This window comes from Filicampus tigris, chromosome 6, assembly GCF_054856515.1.
Source record: "Filicampus tigris isolate MCC_2025a chromosome 6, RoL_Ftig_1.0, whole genome shotgun sequence".
Classification (NCBI taxonomy): domain Eukaryota; kingdom Metazoa; phylum Chordata; class Actinopteri; order Syngnathiformes; family Syngnathidae; genus Filicampus; species Filicampus tigris.
In genome coordinates this window covers 29,107,100-29,128,472 of record NC_141222.1, presented here as the reverse complement: position 1 = coordinate 29,128,472, position 21,373 = coordinate 29,107,100, and the positions used below count along the sequence as shown (strand labels likewise).

At 46.6% G+C, this 21,373-nt stretch overlaps 4 protein-coding genes across 8 annotated transcripts; 1 reads left to right on the top strand and 3 right to left on the bottom strand.

Moving 5' to 3' along the window:
- Nucleotides 1-1,886: 1,886 nt before the first annotated feature.
- Nucleotides 1,887-9,466, top strand: rrp36 (ribosomal RNA processing 36). Of its 4 annotated transcripts, none has more exons than XM_086032680.1 (9): nucleotides 1,887-1,970; nucleotides 2,040-2,092; nucleotides 4,128-4,470; nucleotides 5,043-5,178; nucleotides 5,264-5,330; nucleotides 6,583-6,687; nucleotides 7,436-7,510; nucleotides 7,576-7,693; nucleotides 9,189-9,466. In XM_086032680.1, the coding sequence occupies exons 3-9, from the start codon at nucleotides 4,140-4,142 to the stop codon at nucleotides 9,365-9,367; spliced, it is 1,011 nt and encodes a 336-aa protein (XP_085888806.1). In that variant the 5' UTR covers nucleotides 1,887-1,970; nucleotides 2,040-2,092; nucleotides 4,128-4,139; the 3' UTR covers nucleotides 9,368-9,466. The 4 variants fall into 4 exon arrangements, with proteins under 4 accessions (XP_085888806.1, XP_085888805.1, XP_085888804.1 ...); XM_086032681.1 differs by having other exon boundaries at nucleotides 1,935-1,970; nucleotides 4,123-4,470; XM_086032679.1 differs by having other exon boundaries at nucleotides 1,915-2,092; nucleotides 4,123-4,470.
- Nucleotides 9,467-11,036: 1,570 nt separating this feature from the next.
- Nucleotides 11,037-11,551, bottom strand: LOC147146669 (uncharacterized). Its single transcript, XM_086032689.1, has one exon. The coding sequence runs from the start codon at nucleotides 11,399-11,401 to the stop codon at nucleotides 11,249-11,251; it is 153 nt and encodes a 50-aa protein (XP_085888815.1). The 5' UTR covers nucleotides 11,402-11,551; the 3' UTR covers nucleotides 11,037-11,248.
- Nucleotides 11,552-12,398: 847 nt separating this feature from the next.
- On the bottom strand, nucleotides 12,399-15,567 carry LOC147146668 (myelin and lymphocyte protein-like). 2 transcript variants are annotated; one of them, XM_086032688.1, is made up of 4 exons: nucleotides 15,272-15,567; nucleotides 14,400-14,567; nucleotides 13,574-13,756; nucleotides 12,399-13,494 (listed from the first exon to the last, which is right to left on the bottom strand). In XM_086032688.1, the coding sequence occupies exons 1-3, from the start codon at nucleotides 15,383-15,385 to the stop codon at nucleotides 13,583-13,585; spliced, it is 456 nt and encodes a 151-aa protein (XP_085888814.1). In that variant the 5' UTR covers nucleotides 15,386-15,567; the 3' UTR covers nucleotides 12,399-13,494; nucleotides 13,574-13,582. The 2 variants fall into 2 exon arrangements, with proteins under 2 accessions (XP_085888814.1, XP_085888813.1); XM_086032687.1 differs by having other exon boundaries at nucleotides 13,631-13,756.
- Nucleotides 15,568-16,627: 1,060 nt separating this feature from the next.
- On the bottom strand, nucleotides 16,628-21,143 carry snrpb2 (small nuclear ribonucleoprotein polypeptide B2). The gene is made up of 7 exons (XM_086032684.1): nucleotides 20,998-21,143; nucleotides 19,873-19,945; nucleotides 19,584-19,756; nucleotides 19,142-19,273; nucleotides 18,544-18,579; nucleotides 18,361-18,449; nucleotides 16,628-16,960 (listed from the first exon to the last, which is right to left on the bottom strand). The coding sequence occupies exons 2-7, from the start codon at nucleotides 19,934-19,936 to the stop codon at nucleotides 16,801-16,803; spliced, it is 654 nt and encodes a 217-aa protein (XP_085888810.1). The 5' UTR covers nucleotides 19,937-19,945; nucleotides 20,998-21,143; the 3' UTR covers nucleotides 16,628-16,800.
- Nucleotides 21,144-21,373: the final 230 nt, after the last annotated feature.

The following is a 21,373-nucleotide window of genomic DNA, read 5'->3' as shown; positions in this document are numbered from 1 at the left end:
CGTACAGGAAACTTGACTTAAACCGACTTTAGATTATCCGTTGTATGGATATGAAAGTGTTAGGGGAGGGGGGGAAGAGGAGGTGGGTGTGCAGCATTTGTGCAAAACACGGGTGCAATATAGGATCTTGGGCAAAGGGATGGAGTTGGAATATATTGTTATTGAGGTGTTGACAAAAGAAGGTGGTATTACAATAATAAATTATTATAATCCGTGTAAAAAGCTTACAGTTCACTGTATTCACACAGTGTGTGGGAGCATTCTCAAAGCTGCAAATTCGTAGGGAGCTGTTGTCATTCGGTTATTGTTGCGGCTTGAAGGGACGATCCCAGGATCACGCCGTCAAAAAGGTGTTGGAACCTTGTTGGGGGAAAGGAAAAAAGGCATTGAGATGCTTTGGGTGGATTGTGAATCAGGAAGCTAAGGACGTAGGCTTAGGGTCATACTTTATAAGTCCGGCAGCTCCACATTCATTGACTCCACCATGGATACTTCCTGAGCTAGGGGTGGACTTAACCCTGTTAAATAGGAGAGTAGAACATGGGGAGGGGTATTATGATGCAGGTAGAACAGACACCGTAATCATATATCCAGTTATGCTAATTGTCTTAGAATATATACTGATGCTTCTAAGGACAAACAAGATAGGGTAGGAGTGGCTGCGTATATACCGGAATTCCGAATAGAACTGGGTAAAAGGATTAGCGGTAAGGTTTCCGTTTTTACGGGGGAGATGGCAGCTGTATTGATGGCAGTACAATGGGTGGAGGGGAACAGGCCGTTACGGACACTTTTACGCTCAGATTATAGTTCAGCGGAAAAGAGTTGACAGGTTGGTCACACGGACCGCCGACCAGATCTGGTACTGGAAATAGAACAAATATTCTATAGGTTACATATGATGGGGTTGATAGTTGTGTTACTTTGGGTCCCAGCACATGTGGGTGTTGAGGGGAATGAGAATGTGCATAGGATTGCAAAACGAGCGTCATTGAGGTCTGATATAGATATTAATGTCGGGGTTAGTAAGGTGGAAATGAAAGGGATAGTTACACAGAAATTGATGGAGAGATGGCAGCGGCGGTGGAATACAGAGAGCAGAGGAAGGTGGTTTTATAGATTCAACAGGAGGGTTGCTGAAAAGCGTTAGGAGGTGGGAAATAGGTTGCAGGAAGGGGTGGTATCTAGGGTTAGATTTGGGCATACAGGTTTGAATAGTTCACTTTTCAAAATAGGGAAGCATGAGTAAGGGAACTGAAGAAATTGAAGAACATGTTATTGTGCACCGAGCAAACTACAACGAGGGAAGAAGATATTTGATCAGTGTATTGGACAGTAGGAAACGGAAGCTGGATTTGGTTAATATGCTGAATAATAGGGAAGGTTGCCAGCTTCTATATAGTTATTTAAATAAGAATAAGAATAAGAATGCCTTTATTGATCCCACAGTGGGGAAATTTTCATTGTTACAGTAGCAAAGATATAGGTCACACAGGGGTGGCGGCATAATGTGGCCATTAATGTATAACATTGACGGCAAACATTTAGAATCAAACCTATGTAGATATACGCAGTAACATGTGTATATACACATGTGTATACACACCAACCTACATCTACATAAAAAATATGAGGAACACTCATTTCGGCCTGTACATAGTACAGAGGAAAAAATACTCAAAAGGCTGCAGGATTGGTAAGAAGAATTTGAGGACATGTAATTGGGATTGTTAGGTTAGTTGGGTGTTAATTTGATTACTGTTGATGTTGTTATTGGTTAGGTATTAATATTGTCACTTTCCTGGGGTATTAATTTAGGGGCATACCTGGTTCACACTCCTTACCAGTAGATGGCGGTAATGCGCCTGTAAGTTTCTTGCCAACCGCCAAAAACCCATTAGAAGAAGAAGCAGCACTTGGCAGTGACGTGACGTCACGAAAAGCGTCCATACGCGTTGGGTGAAGCTAAAGTAGGCTATGCTAACGGCGAGCTTCAAGCAGAGTTGTGCGAGCTTATGAAGATATTTTTCGCCTTTTAGGCTCCTTTCAAAGTCGCCAAGGACGACCGGAAGCCTCTGCGGACTCTTTGAAGGTGTGCTACACGTGGCCGAGCGCGAGAGAACGCAAGTCCGTTGCAAATGTTCATCTTCGAAACGTTGTCGGCGTCTCGGGTAAAAGACGTCGACGACTGAACACTTGAAAAGTTCGTTCATCGAGACTTTAACACCTAACCATCTGTTCGGCCTTCATACAAACGACGCTACTTTTTTTAACTGTTGTTCTTTTCCTTTATAGCTCAAACACTCGTTAAGATTAGACTACAGTGGCTATAAAAATGAAAAATGTCAATAGAAAAGACTCGAGTGGGGACTAGCGGTTAAGTAAATGGATGGAAAAAAATATGAAAACCTCCATTTAATGTACAAACCAAATGTCTTGTAATATGTTGCAAGATTAAGCGAATATGAGCATTCTGATAATGGGTCCCATGCAAAGAAAAAACACTTGAGAATCAGCAAACTAGAGCGAGACCGATATGTTTTTTTTTTTTTTACCCACGGCCGATACTAATGCTGATTAGTAGTCAAGGAGGCCGATAACCGATATTTAGAGCCGATACTCATTTACATTCAAATGTGCATCATCTTTCATTAATTAGTTTATTATTATACATTTTTGACAATATACAACTTTGTTGTAAAATTCTAACAAAGTTCAGGGAGCTCCCAGGGTCATCAGCATGTCTTCAAAAGTGACATGAAAACTGAAACAATTGCTCCCTATAGTTTCGGACGGTAAATGAAGTCCTCCCAACTATCAAAATGACAGGAATGTAAAAATTACACTTGTCTTTGTTTGTATTTCAAACAAAAAGAAAAAGTGTTGCTCGGGTCAGTAGAATCTCTTCTAAAGTTGACTTCCGTCCATGATCCAATGCGCTTCTCCTCACAAGGGTCGCTCGCGGGCCTGCCGGAGCCTATCCCAGCTAACTTCGGGCAGTAGGCGGGGGACACTCCGAATTGGTTGCCAGCCAATCGCAGGGCACACAGAGACAAACATCCGCAGTCACAATCACACCTAGGGGCAATTTAGCGTGTCCAATCAACCTTGCATGCATGTTTTTGGAATGTGGGAGGAAACCGGAGAAAAGCCACGCAGGCAGGCACGGGGAGGGCATGCAAACTCCACACAGGGAGGCCGGGGCCGGATTCGAACCCGCGTCCTCTGCACTGTGAGACGGTGGTGCCAACCGGTCCACCTCCACCGTGCCGCCATAAAGTTAAGCGATAATTTAAATGAACAGTTCCTTGAAGTTAACAGTTTTGAGTTTGAGTTGATTTGAAAAGAGGGACGACGCATATTAATGAACATGTCCATGTAAATATGCAAGCTTATAGCCAAAGGCTAGTTTCCATCTCGAGTCCCTTCGGCAGGTTGCTGTTAGAAATACAGTATCAAACGAATAGGGCAACGGTAGGTCCAAAACACAGGACACGGACAAACTCGACAAACTTGAGATACATGCAATCTAGGCAGTGTTGCGGTGACAACGTTGTTCAGGCAGCAGCCAGGCGTTAAGATGTTTGATCAAGAGGTTCAGAGACGGGAGTTCACGTAGGGTGTTTGGTATCGAGTCCCAGGTATGTGATGCACGGACAGAGAAGGTGCTTTGGCTGAATGAACTCTTTTCTGAAGGGAATCACACACACTCACCTCTCGAACCAGCTCGTGTTGATCTGTTGGGGATTTTTTTTTTTTTACAAATTCTTGCAGAGGAGGAGGGGCTTTGAGGTGGAAGATTTTACCAATCGAGATGGCATCAGCGTATTTAATAGTATTGTCCCAGTTCAAGCGTTCATGTTTTTTTAATATCTGACAGCGATGGTACATTTCTGGTTTTCTGTCCAATACTTTGAGAGCTTGTTTCTAGACGGGTTCAATTGGTTTCAGTCTGGTCTCACAGGCAGACGACCAACTTATTGGGCAGTAAGAAATGTGGGACATGATCATTGTGTCAAAGTACAGTTTTGCTGACTCAAGAGTGAAATTGTTTCGAATGAACCCGAAGTTGGACAAGTTCAATTGAATCAATTGAATGACGACGTGTGCGTGTTGCGTTAGCGTAGGAGACCGCCACGATGGCCGCCAGCGGCAGCGGCGGCGGCGACGAAGCGGAGGAGAACAAGTTCCCGGCGCTGAAGGGGCGAGGAAGGCGAGGAGCCGCTGAAGAGGAGCGAGCACCTGACGATGACGAAGATCAGGTAGGATCTGCTGGGAGTGACCATGACGAGGAAGGATCTGATGATGAGGAGGAGGAAGACCAAGTAGGATGTGTTGGGAGTGAGGAGGAAGACGACGATGATGATGACGATGATGATGGAGGCCAAGAAGAAGATGATGAGGAAGGATCCGAAGATGAGGCGGCGAAGGTCGAGCCAACGGTCTTGACCAGAGAGGACATCAAAAAAGGTGATGAAAGTTTTCTTTCTTTTTCGACAGCAACCGCAAATAAAACCAGCTCGGATTCCATTCCGTTCGGATTCCATACTCGATTCTCAGTCGGCCAACGGGCAACATCCACCGGCAGTTGCAACAAGAGGGCGGCGAAGCACCTTTTTTTTCCCACCCCCATTAGACAAGGTTCGGGCCTTCCTTGCCTTGAAAAAAAATCAAAATCACGATGATTCAAACCATCATTTCTTTTTGGGGTACAAAACAAGACTATGTTCAAAGGTAAAAAATGTAGCGACAAATTAAGCCCAAACAGCATTTATAAAATGAGTAATAACATTTTAAAAAGTTGCAAATGTATGATTTCATTTTTGAGCAACCAGAGTGCGTTGGCTGTAAATGAATAGGAATAATCCTTTTTCATGATGATGTCAATTTTGTCATTGCAAAGCGAATAATCAGGTAATCAATCAATTGTTCCACCTCTACGATCAGCGGTTGAACGCGTCACTCGCGTTCGCGGCCCGTTTGCGATCTCAGTCGTTTTGCCCCAATATGAATGGACATGCATTTTGTGGCCGTCCGTCCAGATTTGTCGGCCATGTCCTTCGAGGACGTCCTGAAACTGCAGAGCCACGTGGGCACCAAAGCGTACAACCGGGCGGCTTACGGCGCCGGGCGGCGGCCGGCCGGCGCCGCCCAGCGCAAGCGCCTCAACAAGAACAGGTGAGGTGGCGCCGGGGCGGGGCGGGGGCGGGGCGGGGGCGGGGGCGCGGCCGGCCTTGACGCCTTTTGCTCCTCCCTCCCTCAGGCCGGCGGAGGTCTCCGCCAAGAAGCGGGCGCCTTTCCTCCGCCAGGTGGTCGCCGTCAAGAAGACGGTGAGTCCGCGAGCGCTCGCTCGCTCGCTCGCTCGCTCGCTCGCTGGGACCAACTCGGGGCCCCGCCCGCTCAATTTATTTGCTCTCATTAGCACAATGGAAGACCATGGTACCGACTAAAGATGGACCCCTTTCAGGGCCCAGAGCAATTATTAGTAGTCAAGGAAGCCGATCACCCATATTCATTTTCAGCAACCAGGAAAATATTGGCGTCAAAATCTTTACAAAAAAATAAACCCTTCACTTTGTTGAAACGTATTTAAGCATCTGTTTACTGAACAATTTTTCACATTTGCATAGTGTTGATTTCTTTTTTTTTTTTATTACTACTACTGCGCTATCTTTTTGACACTGTTTTGATTGTTATTCTAATTGTACACTTCTTTCTTGTCAAATTGTAAGAAAAAGTCATCATGCCTTCAAAAGTGAAATGACAAGTGAGACGAGAGCGCCGTCTGGTTTCCCGCACAGTCAATCAAGTCGTCCAAAATGTCCACATGGCAGAAAAGTGCCACTTTCACATGCCTTTGTTTCGATTTCAACGCAGTTTGAAATGGATTGATTATCGGCCATCGGCTGCCGATATCGCTCAAAACTCGGGATCCACCCGTTATCGGCCTTTTCAAAAAATCTGACCACCGATAATCAGTCCGTTTCCAACTTCAAGGAACCATTTGTGGACATTTTCAGTTGACTGTCTTCCAGATTCTCCTGAGCCTGGGAACATTCTGCGCCTTGTTGTTTTGTGAGAAAGACAAGTGAAATGTTCACAATTCTCTCCTTTTGGGGGACCTTATCCAAAACTATACGCGTGAGCGATTGTTTACCTTTTCATTGAACTTTGGAAGACATGCCGATGAGCTCTTTGTGACAATTGTGCAACAACGAAGTCAAGCTGGTCAGACATTTCGAATGAGAAAAAAGAAAGAATCAACATTAGGCAGATAGGAAAGAGAAATGCTCAATAAACACGCGCGTAAAGATGTTTCAACAACGCCACGCCTTTTCGTTTTTCTGGGGATTTCTCGGGACGCCAGTTATTCTCCCTTTGACCGAACGTGATTATCGGCTCCCGATATCGGCGATGGGCCCACGTCGCTCGATCCTCTCGTCAAAACGCGCAATCTGGATGATTGCGACATCGCATCGGCAAACTTTTGCACGGTGGCCTCACGTTGGCGAATCGCCTTTCATTTGCCTCTTGCTTTTTGCGTGGCGGGTGACCCTCCGCTTTTCTTTGCTTTTGGCGCAGACGCTGCGAGACCCTCGCTTCGACGACCTGTCGGGGGAGTACAAGGCGGACATCTTTGACAAGACCTACAGCTTCATCGACGACATCAGACGGCGAGAGACTCGGGTACGCCGAAGAGCGAGAAAAAAAGGCCCAACGATGTCCGCTTACGGCGCTCGCTCCCGACTTCTTGGATGCGCGCATCAAATTGATGTCGGCGGCCCCGACTCATCTTTCAATGTTTTGGCAAAGCTAGGGCTGCGCAATGTGTGGAAAAGAATAGCGCTGTCGCCGCGCCGGCGCACGCAAGCCGCATATCGCCAAGACGCGCGCTCGGTTTGTCAACGCATTTGTAAGCTTGGATTGAAATCGGTCGGGCCGGTCGGACGCAAACCTCAATGCGCGTCGCCGTCCAATCGTTGAACATTATCGAGGGCAATTACGATCGATTGCACGATGTCAGACCGGAAAACTGTTTTTGGATTTCAAAGGTGCGAGCGAGCGCGCCGAATCGAACCCGCTTTGAAATGTATCGAATTGTCTGAGACCCGAGAAGGAATTGGCGCATTGACGGTGCTGACAAATTGTGTCAAAGGACAAGGGAAAAAAAGGGTCCATCCGACCGCGCCATACCATATCCGATCCAATCTCACTGAGTCCAACCGAATCGTTCCAGCCGTCCTTGAATTGTTTCTCACCTAGCGTATCGGGAACCGCATCGAATCGTCTTTTGCGGAGAGGTGCGCACCCCTATTATCGGCGTTTTCTCGATCGCAATCGACATTGACCTCCCAAAAATCCGCGTCGGTCGGGCCCGACTGAATGGACACCGCAAAGAAAATGGCCGACTTGCTGTTCCCTTGGTGTCCTACAGGTGATCCAAAAGCAGCTGAGGAAAACGGAGAACAGCGGCAAGAAAGAGCGGCTCAACTTGCTTCTCAAGAAGATGGTGAGTGTCCCGGCCGCCGGTGCCGCCATCGCCATCGCGCCCTGAGCTTGTCGTGCGCCCGGCAGGCCAATCAGGAGCGAGCGCGGCAGAGTCGAGAGCGCCAACGGGCCGGCGAGCTTCAGCACAAGAGGGAGCAGAGAGAACGGGCCAATCGCGGAGCTCGCCCCTTCTTCCTCAACAAATGTACGTATGGCGCAAAAGGCTGTCTTCAGGCACTGTTGTTTTAGGAGGAGAACAAACGTCTTCCGCCTGCGCCTCAGGCGTCCAGTAGCTTTTGCCGCTTTTGTTTTTTTTCCCCTCGTCCGCGAAATGGGCGTGTCCGCAGGAGGGCAGACTCCGCCTGTGAGAAGAGTGGAGTAGGGAAGGCGCATGAAAAGGAGCACTCCAGCAGTTTTAAAACAAAATTTGTTATTATTATATTCAAAAGAAGCCAACACAACACGTCCGGTCCAAAAGCTACCTCCGTCCTTGCCGTGTCCGATTTTCAGGATAACAAGTCGGAAGCGCGTGAGAAAAAGGTTGCCTTTTTTTTTTTTTTTTTGAAATACAGAAGAAATTGTTTGTTTTCCAGAAACAATACAAAAAAAAAAGAACTGGGGAAATTCGTACTAAAGTCGCAATTCAAGTCAAGAAGAAAATAGCTGATTCATCTTTGAGGGTATGTTCCAAATATTTTGGGGAGAGAAAAAGTGTCGATCCTCCAAGAATGAAAGAAGTGGAGAGTAGGGCTGCTCGAGTAACAAAAGAAACAAAGAATGGTGATTCATTTGCTAATAATTGAAATGCCTTATTTTTGGGTACAACACAAGAAAATGTTTAAACTAGGGCTGTCAGAGTTAAAGCATTAACTATGGAGATGAATGTCAACTTTAGAACGCACTAAAAAAAAAGAACTGCGTTTTATTGATTTCCTGTAGCAGCTGACCTCTGCTGACTGCGCAGCCAAACTTGGAGGAGAGTCACTGTCGCAAAGACGGAATTTGACGTAGTTGGGCTTCAAAACGTTGCTTGACCGCTCTTTGGACAAATCCCAAATCAGTTCAACTGTTGTACTTGACAGGAAAAGAATGGGATTCAAGGATCAAAGAAAGCTAGCGATTAGAACGGTCTTTAAATCCAAATATACTTTCTTTTTCCCCCCCACGTTAATTCCAAGATTTTACTCGAGTAAATATCGGTTCCAAGCTTTGTAGTTGAAAAAATTGTAGTTGAAAATGCGACGAATGGCGAGCAGTTAGGGACAATTTTGCAATGAATTAGTTAAAAAATGTTCATCGTTTGACAGCACTACTTTAATGGAACGTAAAAAATATACAGACAAAAAATCAATGAAAGTAAGTTCCTTTTGGACCAAGCGAAATTGATAACATGAGTTATGATCAAATTTGTGCAAATGCATCATTTCCTTGTGTAAACAAACAGTGGGTTGGCTTTCAGTGAATACTTGTGAATGGTTTTTTTACGACGATGACAATTTTGTCATCGTGGTGTGTTAAGAATCAGAATTGAATTTCCAGGAATTGCATCGCTCTAGTAGGGAGTTTTTTTATTTTGTCTTTTTGAGAGCACGCTTTGCAAGTGGGGTCCCAAAAGAAGGAGCGCCCCCATCGGCCGGCCACGGGGAAAGAGTCCGCGGCGCCGCTCTTGCATTGGCCCTTTCTTTTTCTTTTGTTTTTAGCCGAGCAGAAGAAACTGCGTCTGGCGGCGAGCTTCTCGGCGCTGAAGACGAGCGGCAAGCTGGACGCCTTCCTGGGCAAGAAGAGGAAGCGCAACGCCGGCAAGGATCGCAGGAAGTTGCCGTGGCGCCAAGAGCAGCGCCAAGAGCACCGCGCGGACACCAAGGCGGCGCCGTCCTGAGATAAGACTTTGTTTTTCTCTTTTTGACTCGCAAGCGCTGCGCAGTATGAGCGAGTGCCATTTTCCTGGTGAATAAACACATTTATTCACAAACACAAAGTTTTTTTTTTTTTTGTTTTTTTCTCAGAAGGGATCAAGCGCACGCGCATTCATTCCAAGATGATTTGGGATCCGGGTTCCGGCTCGGGACCGCCCCCATTTTTAAAAACCTACCTTGAAACCCTAACCCTAGTTTGAAACGAAGGAAGGGCACGTTTACCGATACCAGGTATCGCGTCGGTGCCGATAACGGCCTGATTTCAAGGTCTCGGTAACGGCCATGTTTTATGATCGGGAATTAGAAATGAGAAGAATAGAAAATTGCCATTACGTCATTTCATTCAAGTTGAAGGACAATTGCTATATTGGAATACGGAGGTCTTTCTTTCAAATTCTCTGCCATTGTTCTTTTGGTGCGGGGCAAGTTTTATCGATCAAAAGTAGGGATGTCGCGATGAATTGGAAATCGATTCACCCCGATTGATCCATTCCATTCATCGAAAATCGAGTTGATTAAATTCATCTAGAAAATAAATGATGTCTTTTCATTCCAGATGTAGCACATTTTGAACGTGCACCTCAAATGATGCGCTTGCGCCAAACGTCGTTGCGTGTCGCATTTGTGGATGGCTGCAGAACCGCACTCGCACACGACAGACAAGCAGGGGAGCAATTTTTTAAAACTCAAATCGAAAATCGGGGAGTGAAAATCAAATCAAATTGGGGCTCGAGTGAATCGTTACATCCCTAATCAAAAGTACTGGTGGTATGGGCTGTGCAATTAATTGAAATTCAATTACGATTAAAATTTCTCTAATTCTAATTCCTCTGTTTACACAAGGAAATCATCATACTTGAATTCATAGACTTGCACCATTTTTTTATTTCATAATATCCAACTTTATACATTTTGTTTGGCCCAAAAGGAACTTACTAACATTTGTTTTTATATTTTTTTACGTTTCAACATTTTCTTGTTTTGTACACAAAAATAAACAATCGCTTGAATAATTGTAATTTCAATTATTACCAAAATAATCATGCTTCATATTTTTTTCATCGAGCAGCCCCTAGTATCGGTGACTACTCAAGAGTTAAGTCCTTTCACTGGTACCGGTACGAAAAAGTAGTGAACATGACCCTTAACCCGATTTTGAAGCCCTACCCCTAGTTTGAAATTGTAATTTGAAACCTTACCTGTTAGGGCTGCTCGATTATGGAAGAAAAAAGAAAAAAAATTCGTCAGAATTATTTTGGTCATCATTGAAATCACGATTATTCAAACGATTGTTCATTTTTGGGGACAAAGCAAGAAAATGTTTAAAAATATATAAAGCCAAATAAATGTAAGTTGCTTTTGGACCAAGCAAAATTGTAATTAGAAAATATAAGAGAGGTGCAACTGTATGATTTTCTTGTATAAACAATAATTGTTTTTTTACAACGATGCCAATTTTGTAATGGAGTGAGATAATCGTAATTGTCATTGAATTTCCATTCATTGCACAGCCCTACTATCTGTAGTTTGAAACCCTACCTCTAGTTTGACACCCAAACAGGAGTTGGAGTAACGAGCTCGATCCCGCAGTAAAAATTCAAACTTTGACTGTGCTAATGCTAATGAACTTACTGCAAGCCTTTTTTCAACTGCTTTATTGGTGAACCAAAAGACCCCGTTGGCAGTTTTTGATTGGTGTCCACACTGGCGTCATTCATTTCCATTGATTGACAGACGGATGACATCGTCACCCGGTCGGCGATGAAGAAAACCAAAAATCCCCCGCACCACCCCTCCAAAAAAAAGCCATTTTGCCACTTTGGTCTCTTGGCCGGTGTCAGTCGTCAGTCGCGCTTGCGCGTCTGCATCTGTTGTCCCGGCGAGCGCACGGCCTTCTTGACGGCGCGCTGCATCAGCCACGTAGCCGCGTGCACGGCCAGCAGGGCGCCGCCCGCCACCCACGGCCAGTTGCGCCGCAGCCACCCGCCGCCTCTCATCGCCGCCGTGGCGCTACTCGCTCTTGGCGTTGCCGGCGGGCTCGCGCGCCGCGCTCTTGTACAGGTGGGGGTGGGCCTTCAGCTGGTACCATCCGGCGTGGATCAGAGCCAAACTGGTGCCCATCACGATCAGAACTTTGTAGTCGCGCCACACGCCCATCGCGCCCGCCCGATCGCCAGCTGCCTGCTTGCCTGCCGGCCCACGGATTTGAGAGGACAGCAGCCACCAAAAACAAGCAAACATGCACACGAAAAAGGGGACATTTTAGAGAGCATCTTGGTATCAGATGTGTAAGAGAGGGGGGGCGGGGGAGAATTAAATCCAACTTTTCAATGAAATAGCGACAATAGTACAGTATTTATAGCAATACATGCAATATGAATAGTGGCCACGGGAGGGCGTCATGCATCAGATGTGACGCGTCCAAGTTGCCTTCATGAACTCGGGAGCTCAGTCGTCGCGTTCGTTCGAGCAACCGATTTCATTTCACAGCCAGGCAGACTCGCGTTCGCTTTTGTGCGGCACGTCAAAGACAAGCAGCCACAGTTCGCGATGGGAAGGGGGAAAAACGAACCAAGTGTATCACCTTCACGAGCGAGCTGTCTCTTCGCCGGCGGCGGCCATCTTGTCCAAGGAGGCCGCGCCCACGGAAATGACGTCTGAGCCAAAGGTGACGCAAACACACATTTTTAAAACGCCCGCGTGTGAATCGGCGTTTGTTTACTGTGCTCACGTAACGTCGTTTGTTGTTTTTTGAGCGTGTTTTTTAAGGGCCATTTGAATTGAGTTATTTGAGCTTTTAAGACGGGACGGACGTCGGTGCGGGCGCCGGCGTGAGGCTTTCCAGATCACGCGACGGCTAGTTTGGCCTTACTCCAAGCTAAATCGTACAGTTATTCCGCAAATTCAATCCTAAATAAGTTTCAAGCCATTACTTTATAAACCAGCGCCATCTTATATTAATAGTATTTATCATTTCACACGCACTCGTGGTTGCAGTTCAACTTTATGTATACAGTGCATTTCACAACAGCTGCAACTGTAACACAGCACTATAGTGAATAACAAAATGGCAATAAAACAACAGCAAAGACAGTGAGAGCAGCGAGTTAAAACACCAAACACATATAGCTACCAGAAAACAGCAGAACAGTGCCAGTCTCATGTTGGGTCCAAAGCCAAAGAATCAAAATGGAACGAATAGACATACAAATAGAAATGATGGTTGTATGAAATGATTCGGTGTCGTTCGCATGATTTCGTCGGTCCCTCCATCTTGTTGTCCTGGAGACGCGTACGTGCCGGCCGCCTCAGTAAACCGCGATTGAGGACTCGGCAGCACACCTCCGGACTTGCTGCCGTGGCGTCGCGTGCAGCTAGCTGGCTCGCAGGTGAGACGTACGCGAGCACAACATCGTGCTGGGGGTGTTCGGGGGTCGCCGGTGTCTGCTCACTGCGGCGACCGACACACGCAACGCACACGAGTGCGAATGAACTTCTTCCAAACATTCTTTCTGAGCAAAACCGTGTCCAAGATTTCACAAATACATCATTTGTGGTATAAACACAAAGCAGGGCCAAATATAGATATGTGGCTCGGTGTCAAATCTAAGCATGTCATCAAGAAGTGTGTCAACAATGAACCATGTCAAGTATAAATGCGCTAAATAAACGTCATAAGGAAACTGTCAAGTCAAAATATGCGACGAATCAAATTTTGACAATGTCAGAATTCACCAATGTGAAATGTGTCATAAATCAACATATTAACAATGTCAAATTCAATGCAATTGAGCCATGTCGAATGGTCGTCAATCCACGATTCCTGAACGAGAACGGATCGTGAGTAAACATCGTCACCAATACACGAGGTCCAATGAAAATGTCCAGCGAAGGAACAAATGAATCGGTCAAAAATCAACAAGATCATCAATCAATATGTCATAAGTCATCAACGTCAGATAGAAATGTTCTCAGCAATCCAATGGGTGTGCGCCGCCGGCCGGAGGAAAGCGTTCTAGAAGGTCTTCCAGCGTTTGGCCGACAAGATGCTGTGCACAAAGTAGAGCAGCGTGGCCGCGTACGAGAACACCTGCAGAAGCAAACAATGCTCGCTGTCGCGGAGTTTTTTTTTTTTTTTTTTTATAAAGGCCAAACGGCCTTTGGCTTACGTGCTGTGTCTACGTGAGCATAAGTGTGCGCGTGCGCGCATGCGTGTGTTGACGGACCACAGCCGAAATGTCCAGCTGGTACTTCTGGAAGTTGGCGGCGTTCTTGATGTCCAGCGTGACCTTGGCCAATGACACGGAGGCGCCGAGGTAGAAGACTGCGGCCGTCAGGTGATACCCAAAATCCTGAAAGACAACGCCGGCCGCACCTTTCATTCCCATGCCCGGTGAGTGACGTGGGAGTCGGCCAACGAGAGTGTAGAGTTGCGCTTCATCTTCTTTTTGTTTTTTTTTTTAAATGACCTCCGGACAATCTTTGGCTTTCGTCTGCCCTGTACGCTCTCTGCACCAATATTAGTTCGTGTGGGAATTGATCAGAGCAAAACTTTGGCGATACAGCAAAAAATCAGCAAAAAACATCACTTGCGCACAATTTGAGATGCGATTGAGATTGATCTCTTATATCATGTGTGTGCTATTTCAAAATCGAATCTTTGGCTTTGTATGTTTGAAAAATCCCCAATATAAAAGTGGACTTGCACAATTTAAAAATCTGCGATGTAAATTGGACATGGACAATTGAACAATATGAAGTATGAAATGAGATTTCAAAATCTCTGGCACAAGATTAGCTATGTATGACGTAAAGTTTCGCAAAATCAACGGGATTTGTATGATCTGAAATTCTGCGGTATGAATTTTGATTTGCGCCATTTAAAAACCTGCCATGTCATTTCCGTTAGCCCGTCAGTGGCCTTTTGCCTGCTATGTTAGCATGAAGCTAACAGCCTTTTGTTGACGGCGCAACCTGACTATTGCTTGTACTCACTGCTGCCGCCCAGCTGCTTTTGTTGGAATGACAGCCGCACAGGAACAGGAGGCTCCACAAGAAGGTCATGACGAAGCAGAAGACGCTGACCGACATCACCCAGCCCAACGGGTTCTGCGGAACCACCAGCGTGCACGCCACCAGGATCCACACCAGACCCCCAAACACCTGCGCACGCACGCACGCACGCAAGTAAGTCCGCGTGAACGTTGCTTTTGTCAACGCTGCCCTAGGGCCGTGTCATGAAACCAAATTCAATGACAATTACAATTAGTGTACTCCACAATTACAAAATCGGCATCATCGTCAAAAATGATTATTAATATATACATTGATATCCAATGCGCTGTTTGTTTACACAAGGAAATCATAGTTGAATTTATACATTTGCACGTTTTTGGATTTTTATAATAACTCATTTTATACATTTTGTTTGGTCCAAAAAGAACTTTTGCAAAATTATAGTGTTTCACAGAAATGTATTTGATGTTTATGGTTTTTTTCCTTTAAACATTTTCTTGTTTTGTACTCCAAAGATAAATGATCGTTTGAATAATCGTGATTTGGAGACGATTTTCATTCGCAGTCCATGGGAAAATCAAACTTTGAAATAGTACAAACTCCGACGTTTAACTTGATTGAAATCGCAACGTCGACGTTTTTTTTTCTATCTAATACAATACGCCTATCGCCGTTTATCGCCTCAGTACCCTTCCGCCGTCTTCCGCCGTCCGTTTATTCGCCACTTTGTCCGGCCGGACAAAAATAGTACCCGCCTATGGGCCGGTCCGCCTATCATTTGAAACGGGCTTCCGTTCGCGTTTTCGCCCGTTTTTCCCGAATAACGTGAACGCGATGAGAAATGTTGTTACAAGTTCGGGTAGATAGAGCAGGTCCGGCAGAGTTGTGCAGACGGCCGCTCCTGCGGGAAGTTCCGCCATCGTCACCACCGTCGTCGGCGGGGGGTCGGCGCTGTTGGACGCCATCCAAGCGCGAAAAGAACACGAACACGAACACGAACACGAACACGAACAAGAAAAGGGAAGACGAGGGGCAAACGACTGCGGTCCGTTGAACTAGCGCGAGCATCTCCCGCGGAGACGCGCGCGCGGGCTCACGCAGCTGCTTTGGAGCGGGCCGGGCGGCCGGTCACGTGACCGCCGCTGGCAAAAAGAACCGATCGCGTCTTTCGCTCGAGTTACGCTGTTGTCGTGGAAACAAAACAGGAAATCAACGCCGACTAAATCGGAGGTCCGGCCCACTACGTCACAACTCCAGTCATTTCGTTGGTAAACTGACTTGTACTCAAAAGCGCCACTATTGTGATGAAATAATTGCGCTCATAAGTGGAAATGGGAATTTAAAAAAAAAACGTTTCGCCATTTTGAAGTCAAACTTTTTTCAAACCACGATGGTGCGTTGCCATGGCTACCCATCGGCTGACCAGCGACAACAACAATTGATCAGGATCAAGTTTTCCCGACGGCACATGCTGACATCTGAGCCTCCTCAAACCAAAAAAAAATAAACAAAACAATTGACGGCCTCATTTATTTCATTTAACAATTCTAATAAATCAAACTTGAATTGCGCAAAATATTTTTTATCTTGATTCAACCGAGACTGCCTCGCGTTGACCGATTGCTGCTAAGAAACACAAATGCGAGGGATCGTGCGGTTGTGAACCAAGGTTCTTCAAGTCGGAGAAAACCGAGAAAGTAACTCAATGAAAAAGACATTTTTGTTGACGAAACACAAGAAAAACGAGTGCTTCGAAAAAAAAACCCAAAACGGGCACTAACTAACTAACTGCATTTAATGTTCACGAAGCTGACTCACTTTCACACATGAGCTTCTGGGCTTGATTTTAGCCGCATTTATTTTGGTCTTGCTGTACGGCTGCAGACACTAAGGAAGCTCACCCGTTTGGGAAGTGTAGTTTACCGCACAAAACTTGGCGACCTTAGCGATCTTTCCATGCACTTGACAAATACTCCATAAAAAAAAAAAAATACTGAACAAAAAAATCCTTTTTTTCTTTTTCATTAAAGTCCGCCAACCTGTTTCTGGCGCCTGTGCCGCCATCTAGAGGTCGACGGTGGTATTAAACACTAAACAAACGGCAAGCAGAACACGATCGCGCGACAACCGTACACACAAAACACAAAAGCCCCGACTGTCACGAACTGTCCGTCACACGCAAACCCACAGAGACAAACAGTCAGGAATTTGAATTTGTGTAGAAAACAACGTTTTATTTTGTTAATTTACAAAACAGGAGGTCACGGGGCCCTTCTGTGCAGTTCAGTAGACCAAAAAAAACATCATCAAAAATAACCCCCCCCAAAAAACGACCAAATAAAAGCTCAAATGTCCATTAGCGCGTGGGCATTGCACGGCGCTACTTCTTGGCGAAGGTGATCTTCATGGCGCAGGTGGCGGTGATCCGGAAGCCTTGCAGGGCGTCCTTGGCCACGCCCGCCTGCATCTCGCCCTCAAACTCCACAAAGGCGATGTCGTGCTTGCCGGGGACCAGACGCACCTCCTTGAAGCCCGGGAACCTCACGCCACACACACACACACGCGCGCGCAGTTAGGGCCCTAGATATACCAATCCCGACGTCGGATTGATGTCGAGAAGCGTCTGCTTACGGCGTTAGATCGATGCCACACTTACGTAAGCGTAATGTCAAATACCGCGTGCAAAAATGTGTTTCGCGTGTATGTAATGTCAATGACCACATCCAAAAGTGTCTCGCGTGTACAAAAAGCATGTTTTGTGCGTTCAAAAATCCACACAAGATAGTTTTTTTGCGCTTGCTTCGTCTCTCTACTACGCGAACAATACGCCGATTCACGCTTACGATGCAGGCGTTATCATTGTGCCACAATTGTAAACCAATCAGGAGTCGGACAGTAGGGCTAATTCCCGTTGGCTGTTTACGATCCAACCGTAACTAAGAAGTGGGGAGAAACCGCAAGAAAAAAAAAAACTGCTGGAGTCTCAAGGGACAATAACGTTAAACCAAACAAAGATACTCAGATAAGCCGCACTTGCGCCCTTGACTCGCGCGTCCCATTTCTGCCACGTGATCTGTCGGCTGAGCCCGCATCCGCGGCCCATGGGCCTGATATTACCCACAATTCATTGCAGATTGGACCAAAACGGCGGAAACCGACGACATGCGCTGGAATTCCTGGACCCGTGCCGAAAAAAAAGTAGTCCCCCTTTGAGTGCAAATATCCGCCGATTGTTGCAATGTTTATCATTTGTGTCGGCCGCGATTTCAATGCACGTTTTAAGGTCACCGTTTCCCGACGTATTTTGTCCTAGTTTTCAGCTGCCGTACTTGTGCGCAGGAGCCGCGAACAGTCCAAATAATGGAGCCAGAGTGGAACACAGAGTCCGGGTTTTGCTTTACTGATGGTTTAATATCATTTGAAAGGGCAAAATTGCCAAAGCACAAACCCGCGCCGCCAAGCCGGCAGACGCAGGGGCATCCGTCCATGACGTCACCCGATTGCGAGCCGCGCCCTCAAAACCTTCGCGCAAGACCGTCAGGCGCAAGTGTGGCGATGGGGCCGAAAGCGGATAGACAGCTTTCGCCGCCTTCATCTTCTTCCAAGTACAAGAACGGGGGGGTCGACGATGTCGCTATTTGACGATACCGTGTCAAGAACGCGAGGGTTTACTTGGCTCGTGGGAGTTCATCGTGAGTGAAAAATAGAGCGGAACGCATTGTTTACCTTTTGATAACGCGCCCCCGCCCGGCCAATAGCTTTCCGGCTGGCTCATTCTAACCATGAGGGATAGTCACTACCGCCGCCGATGGTATGGAGGGGTATTGCGCACAAGCTACTTTGATGGTCGGCCGCGTCGCCGTGTATTAACCCATACACCCCCCCCCCGCCCCCCAGCGGGACGCGGCCACAGTCGGCAAGCGTCGGTCACGCCACTTACTGGTTGAAGAGCATGGACAGCATCATCTCGTTGGTTTCCTTGGGCAGGTTGCTCAGGAACAGGATGTAGTTGGGCGGGTTGTCGGGAACCTGCCGGGTCAGCGCAGTCCTCCAATGTTACCTTTGGGGCCCAACCCCGGCTGACGGCGCGCTAAGCGCGTACGCTAGCGTGGCGTCCACCTACCTGCGCGGCCGGAACGTGGGCGGGAATTGACGGCACCTGAACACAGCGAAGACAAAGTCACACCGGCGCCGCGATGTCGCTCTGGCGCCGTGACGCGCACGTGAAAGGCTAAAGGAAGCGTTTCAGCGTGTTGAATGGGCCTCGTGACATTCGCTCCCTCCGATTGGCTGTTAGCGAGCCATAGATCCATCTATCCACCGTTGGCCAAGGTCCGATTGGTCCATCGAGGCCAGGGGCGCTCAAGAGCCCCCGTCCGGCCCGTTTCCCATCTCTGCCTGCCAGGACGCACTTCTTTCTTACGAGTGATCACAATCAGTATCAGGCTTGTGCAAAGCTTGCTGGTGAGCAGATCGTTTGAATCAGGTGTGTTGCGGGCAGGGAGCCGCGGGAAACGGGCCGGATAGGGGCTCTTGACGAGCGGACCCCTGAGCCAGGCCGCCGGGAGACGCGAAGCCACCGGCGGCCATCTTACGTCGCCACTCGCCTAACTTTTTTAAAAAAAATTTTTTTTTAAGGACTATCCACTTGTGATAAGAGTAGACTGTAGGTCCTAAATGTTTTCATACACTTTGGTCTTGATACTTGCAAACATGCTAACCATGGCGGCTTTCTTGGCCAGGGCGGCGGCTTCCTGAGGTTTCTTCTTCTTGTCCTTCTTCTTGTCTCGGTCGCCGTGCGCTCCTTTGACCTTGGTGATGACCTCAGAGTCCGTCTTGGCGTACTGGATCCTCTGGCGGGAAAAGGAAAGCGGGCGCAAATACATTTCTTTGGAACGCTATGCAAGTTGCTTTTGGACCAAACAAAATGGATAAAATGTGTTATTCTAAAACAAAAACAAACGGTGCAAACGTAAATGATATTATGAATTGTTTTTTCCGACGATGCCATGTAACAGGGAAAAAAAAGTGAAACTGTAAATCATAATCTTTTAAAAAAAATTTTTTTTTTTTTTGAAAAACGATGCTGCCAATTTTGTGATGTTGGAGTGCAATACTGGCAATTGCATTTGGATGAATTGCACAGCCTTAGCTAGCGCCTACCATGGGCTTGTTGTAGAAGGGGAAGCCCTGCAGCTGGCGCAGGGCGTTGGTGGCGGCCGCCAGCTCCTTGAAGACCACGAAGGCCTGGCCCCTCATCTTCATGGTCTTCATGGCCACGATCTCCACGATCTGGCCAAACTGCGACAAGAGCGCGTACAGCGAGCGCTTCAACTCTGCGGGACCAGCGCACCCAACAGCGTCAGCTTATCACACTCCAATGCTGACAAAACAAATATCCTCACACCGACGACGACGACGACGACGAAAGCGCCACCATCCGACCGCTCACCTTCCTTCTTGACTTTGTCGTTGATGTTGTTGATGTAGATGGTGTGGTTGGGCCGGATGTCCATGCTGGAGTCCTGCAATGGCGTATTATCGTTCAAAATGTAGTCATTCTTTACAAAACAATACAACCAAAAATGTTCCAGACTACTATTTCTCAAAATGTCTTTTACTGTTATGTGTCCCAAATGAAAGACTCATTCCATGTTTTTTGCTCGATAGGGTTTCGCTCCGATCGCTCGATTGTTTTCCGAAGAAAATACAAGTGGTGTCCTTGCGTTGTGCCATGGACAAATGGACCTTCCATGTCGCTCATGCCGTCTTGACAGTTAGCGGTATGCCACCGGAAGTAGCCTCGGGATGTTGTTGCGATGCACCAGAGGGAGATGTGAGCTCAAGTGCCAGGTTGTATTTGTTGTTTCTGACATAACTACTTTTTTTATCCTGTTTTTCGGAGTTACATTTTTTGGGCCTTTTTTTCTGGTTTATGGAATCATTTTTAAGGTATAAAATTGAAGATAGGTTGAGGTATGCGGGAAGGAGTCCGCCCATTAGCGAGTCTGCAACACGTGACTTGGCGTTGAGGTAAAAAAAAAAAAAAAAAAAATCCGAAAAGCAGAAATTGACATGCTGTTTTCCAAAATATTTTGTTTTGTTTTCTGAATATATTTTTCATGACAGAAAGAAAAGTCCTCTAAAAAAAGAAACCCTACTCAGAAAAAGTGGATTTTTTTTTCTTCAAGTGAATGCAATACGCTTCCGTAGTGTCTTCACGGAATTGCATGAATATGACCCTTAACATTAGATGCAGCACAGTAAAAAGGTGGCTGCAGAGATCCACTCAATCGGAACGCAGAAATACAATCAACCGCTAGAATCTTTCTCAATTTTCAAGTCAAACGTGGGCGAGAAGCATCGCGTCGCGCAGCGTCCATTCAAGCCGCTAGCCTAGCCGATTGGCTACACTAGTGACCACACTAGTGATTTTGACCAGGCGATTCCGACAGAAGGGCGTTCAAAGTCACCGCGGTCGCGGCAGAGTTCGAAACATTAACTTTGGTCAGCTCCGATTCGCTACAAGACGCGCAAATGAGAAGAAACGAGCAAGCACAAACGTGAAGAGCGTCACCTCTTTCTCCTGCCTCCCACGCTGCCAAACAGGAAACGCCGTCTGCGCTCCCCATTAGCTTTATTGTAGACTGCCACCAGCAGGACAGGAGGTAAAACTACAAGCGGATCTCGGCGTTTAGAGCTATCCATAACATCTATCCATCCATCCATCCATCCATCCATCTATCCATCTATCTATCTATCTATCTATCTATCTATCTATCTATCTATCTATCTATCTATCTATCTATCTATCCATCCATCCATCCATCTATCCATCCATCTATCATTTGTTAAGTTAATTATATATTTGACCTCTATTTTTCCTCGTTAAGGCCATTAACGAACGTACAATAATTCGGATGACTATTTGACGTGCCTAATGTCACCCAGTC

What these genes read in the sequence shown, in the direction of transcription:
- rrp36 (XM_086032680.1), top strand. Translation starts at nt 4,140, where the DNA reads ATGGCCGCCAGCGGCAGCGGCGGCGGCGACGAAGCGGAGGAGAACAAG. An exon ending in TGGTCGCCGTCAAGAAGACG is followed by an intron (nt 5,331 to 6,582) that starts GTGAGTCCGCGA and finishes CTTTTGGCGCAG; the next exon opens with ACGCTGCGAGACCCTCGCTT. An exon ending in CCCCTTCTTCCTCAACAAAT is followed by an intron (nt 7,694 to 9,188) that starts GTACGTATGGCG and finishes TTTTGTTTTTAG; the next exon opens with CCGAGCAGAAGAAACTGCGT.
- LOC147146669 (XM_086032689.1), bottom strand. Translation starts at nt 11,401, where the DNA reads ATGAGAGGCGGCGGGTGGCTGCGGCGCAACTGGCCGTGGGTGGCGGGC.
- LOC147146668 (XM_086032687.1), bottom strand. Translation starts at nt 15,385, where the DNA reads ATGGCGTCCAACAGCGCCGACCCCCCGCCGACGACGGTGGTGACGATG. An exon ending in AAAGCAGCTGGGCGGCAGCA is followed by an intron (nt 13,757 to 14,399) that starts GTGAGTACAAGC and finishes GTTGTCTTTCAG; the next exon opens with GATTTTGGGTATCACCTGAC. An exon ending in AGCTGGACATTTCGGCTGTG is followed by an intron (nt 13,495 to 13,630) that starts GTCCGTCAACAC and finishes TTGCTTCTGCAG; the next exon opens with GTGTTCTCGTACGCGGCCAC.
- snrpb2 (XM_086032684.1), bottom strand. Translation starts at nt 19,936, where the DNA reads ATGGACATCCGGCCCAACCACACCATCTACATCAACAACATCAACGAC. An exon ending in CCTTCTACAACAAGCCCATG is followed by an intron (nt 19,274 to 19,583) that starts GTAGGCGCTAGC and finishes TTTTCCCGCCAG; the next exon opens with AGGATCCAGTACGCCAAGAC. An exon ending in CCCACGTTCCGGCCGCGCAG is followed by an intron (nt 18,450 to 18,543) that starts GTAGGTGGACGC and finishes CTGACCCGGCAG; the next exon opens with GTTCCCGACAACCCGCCCAA.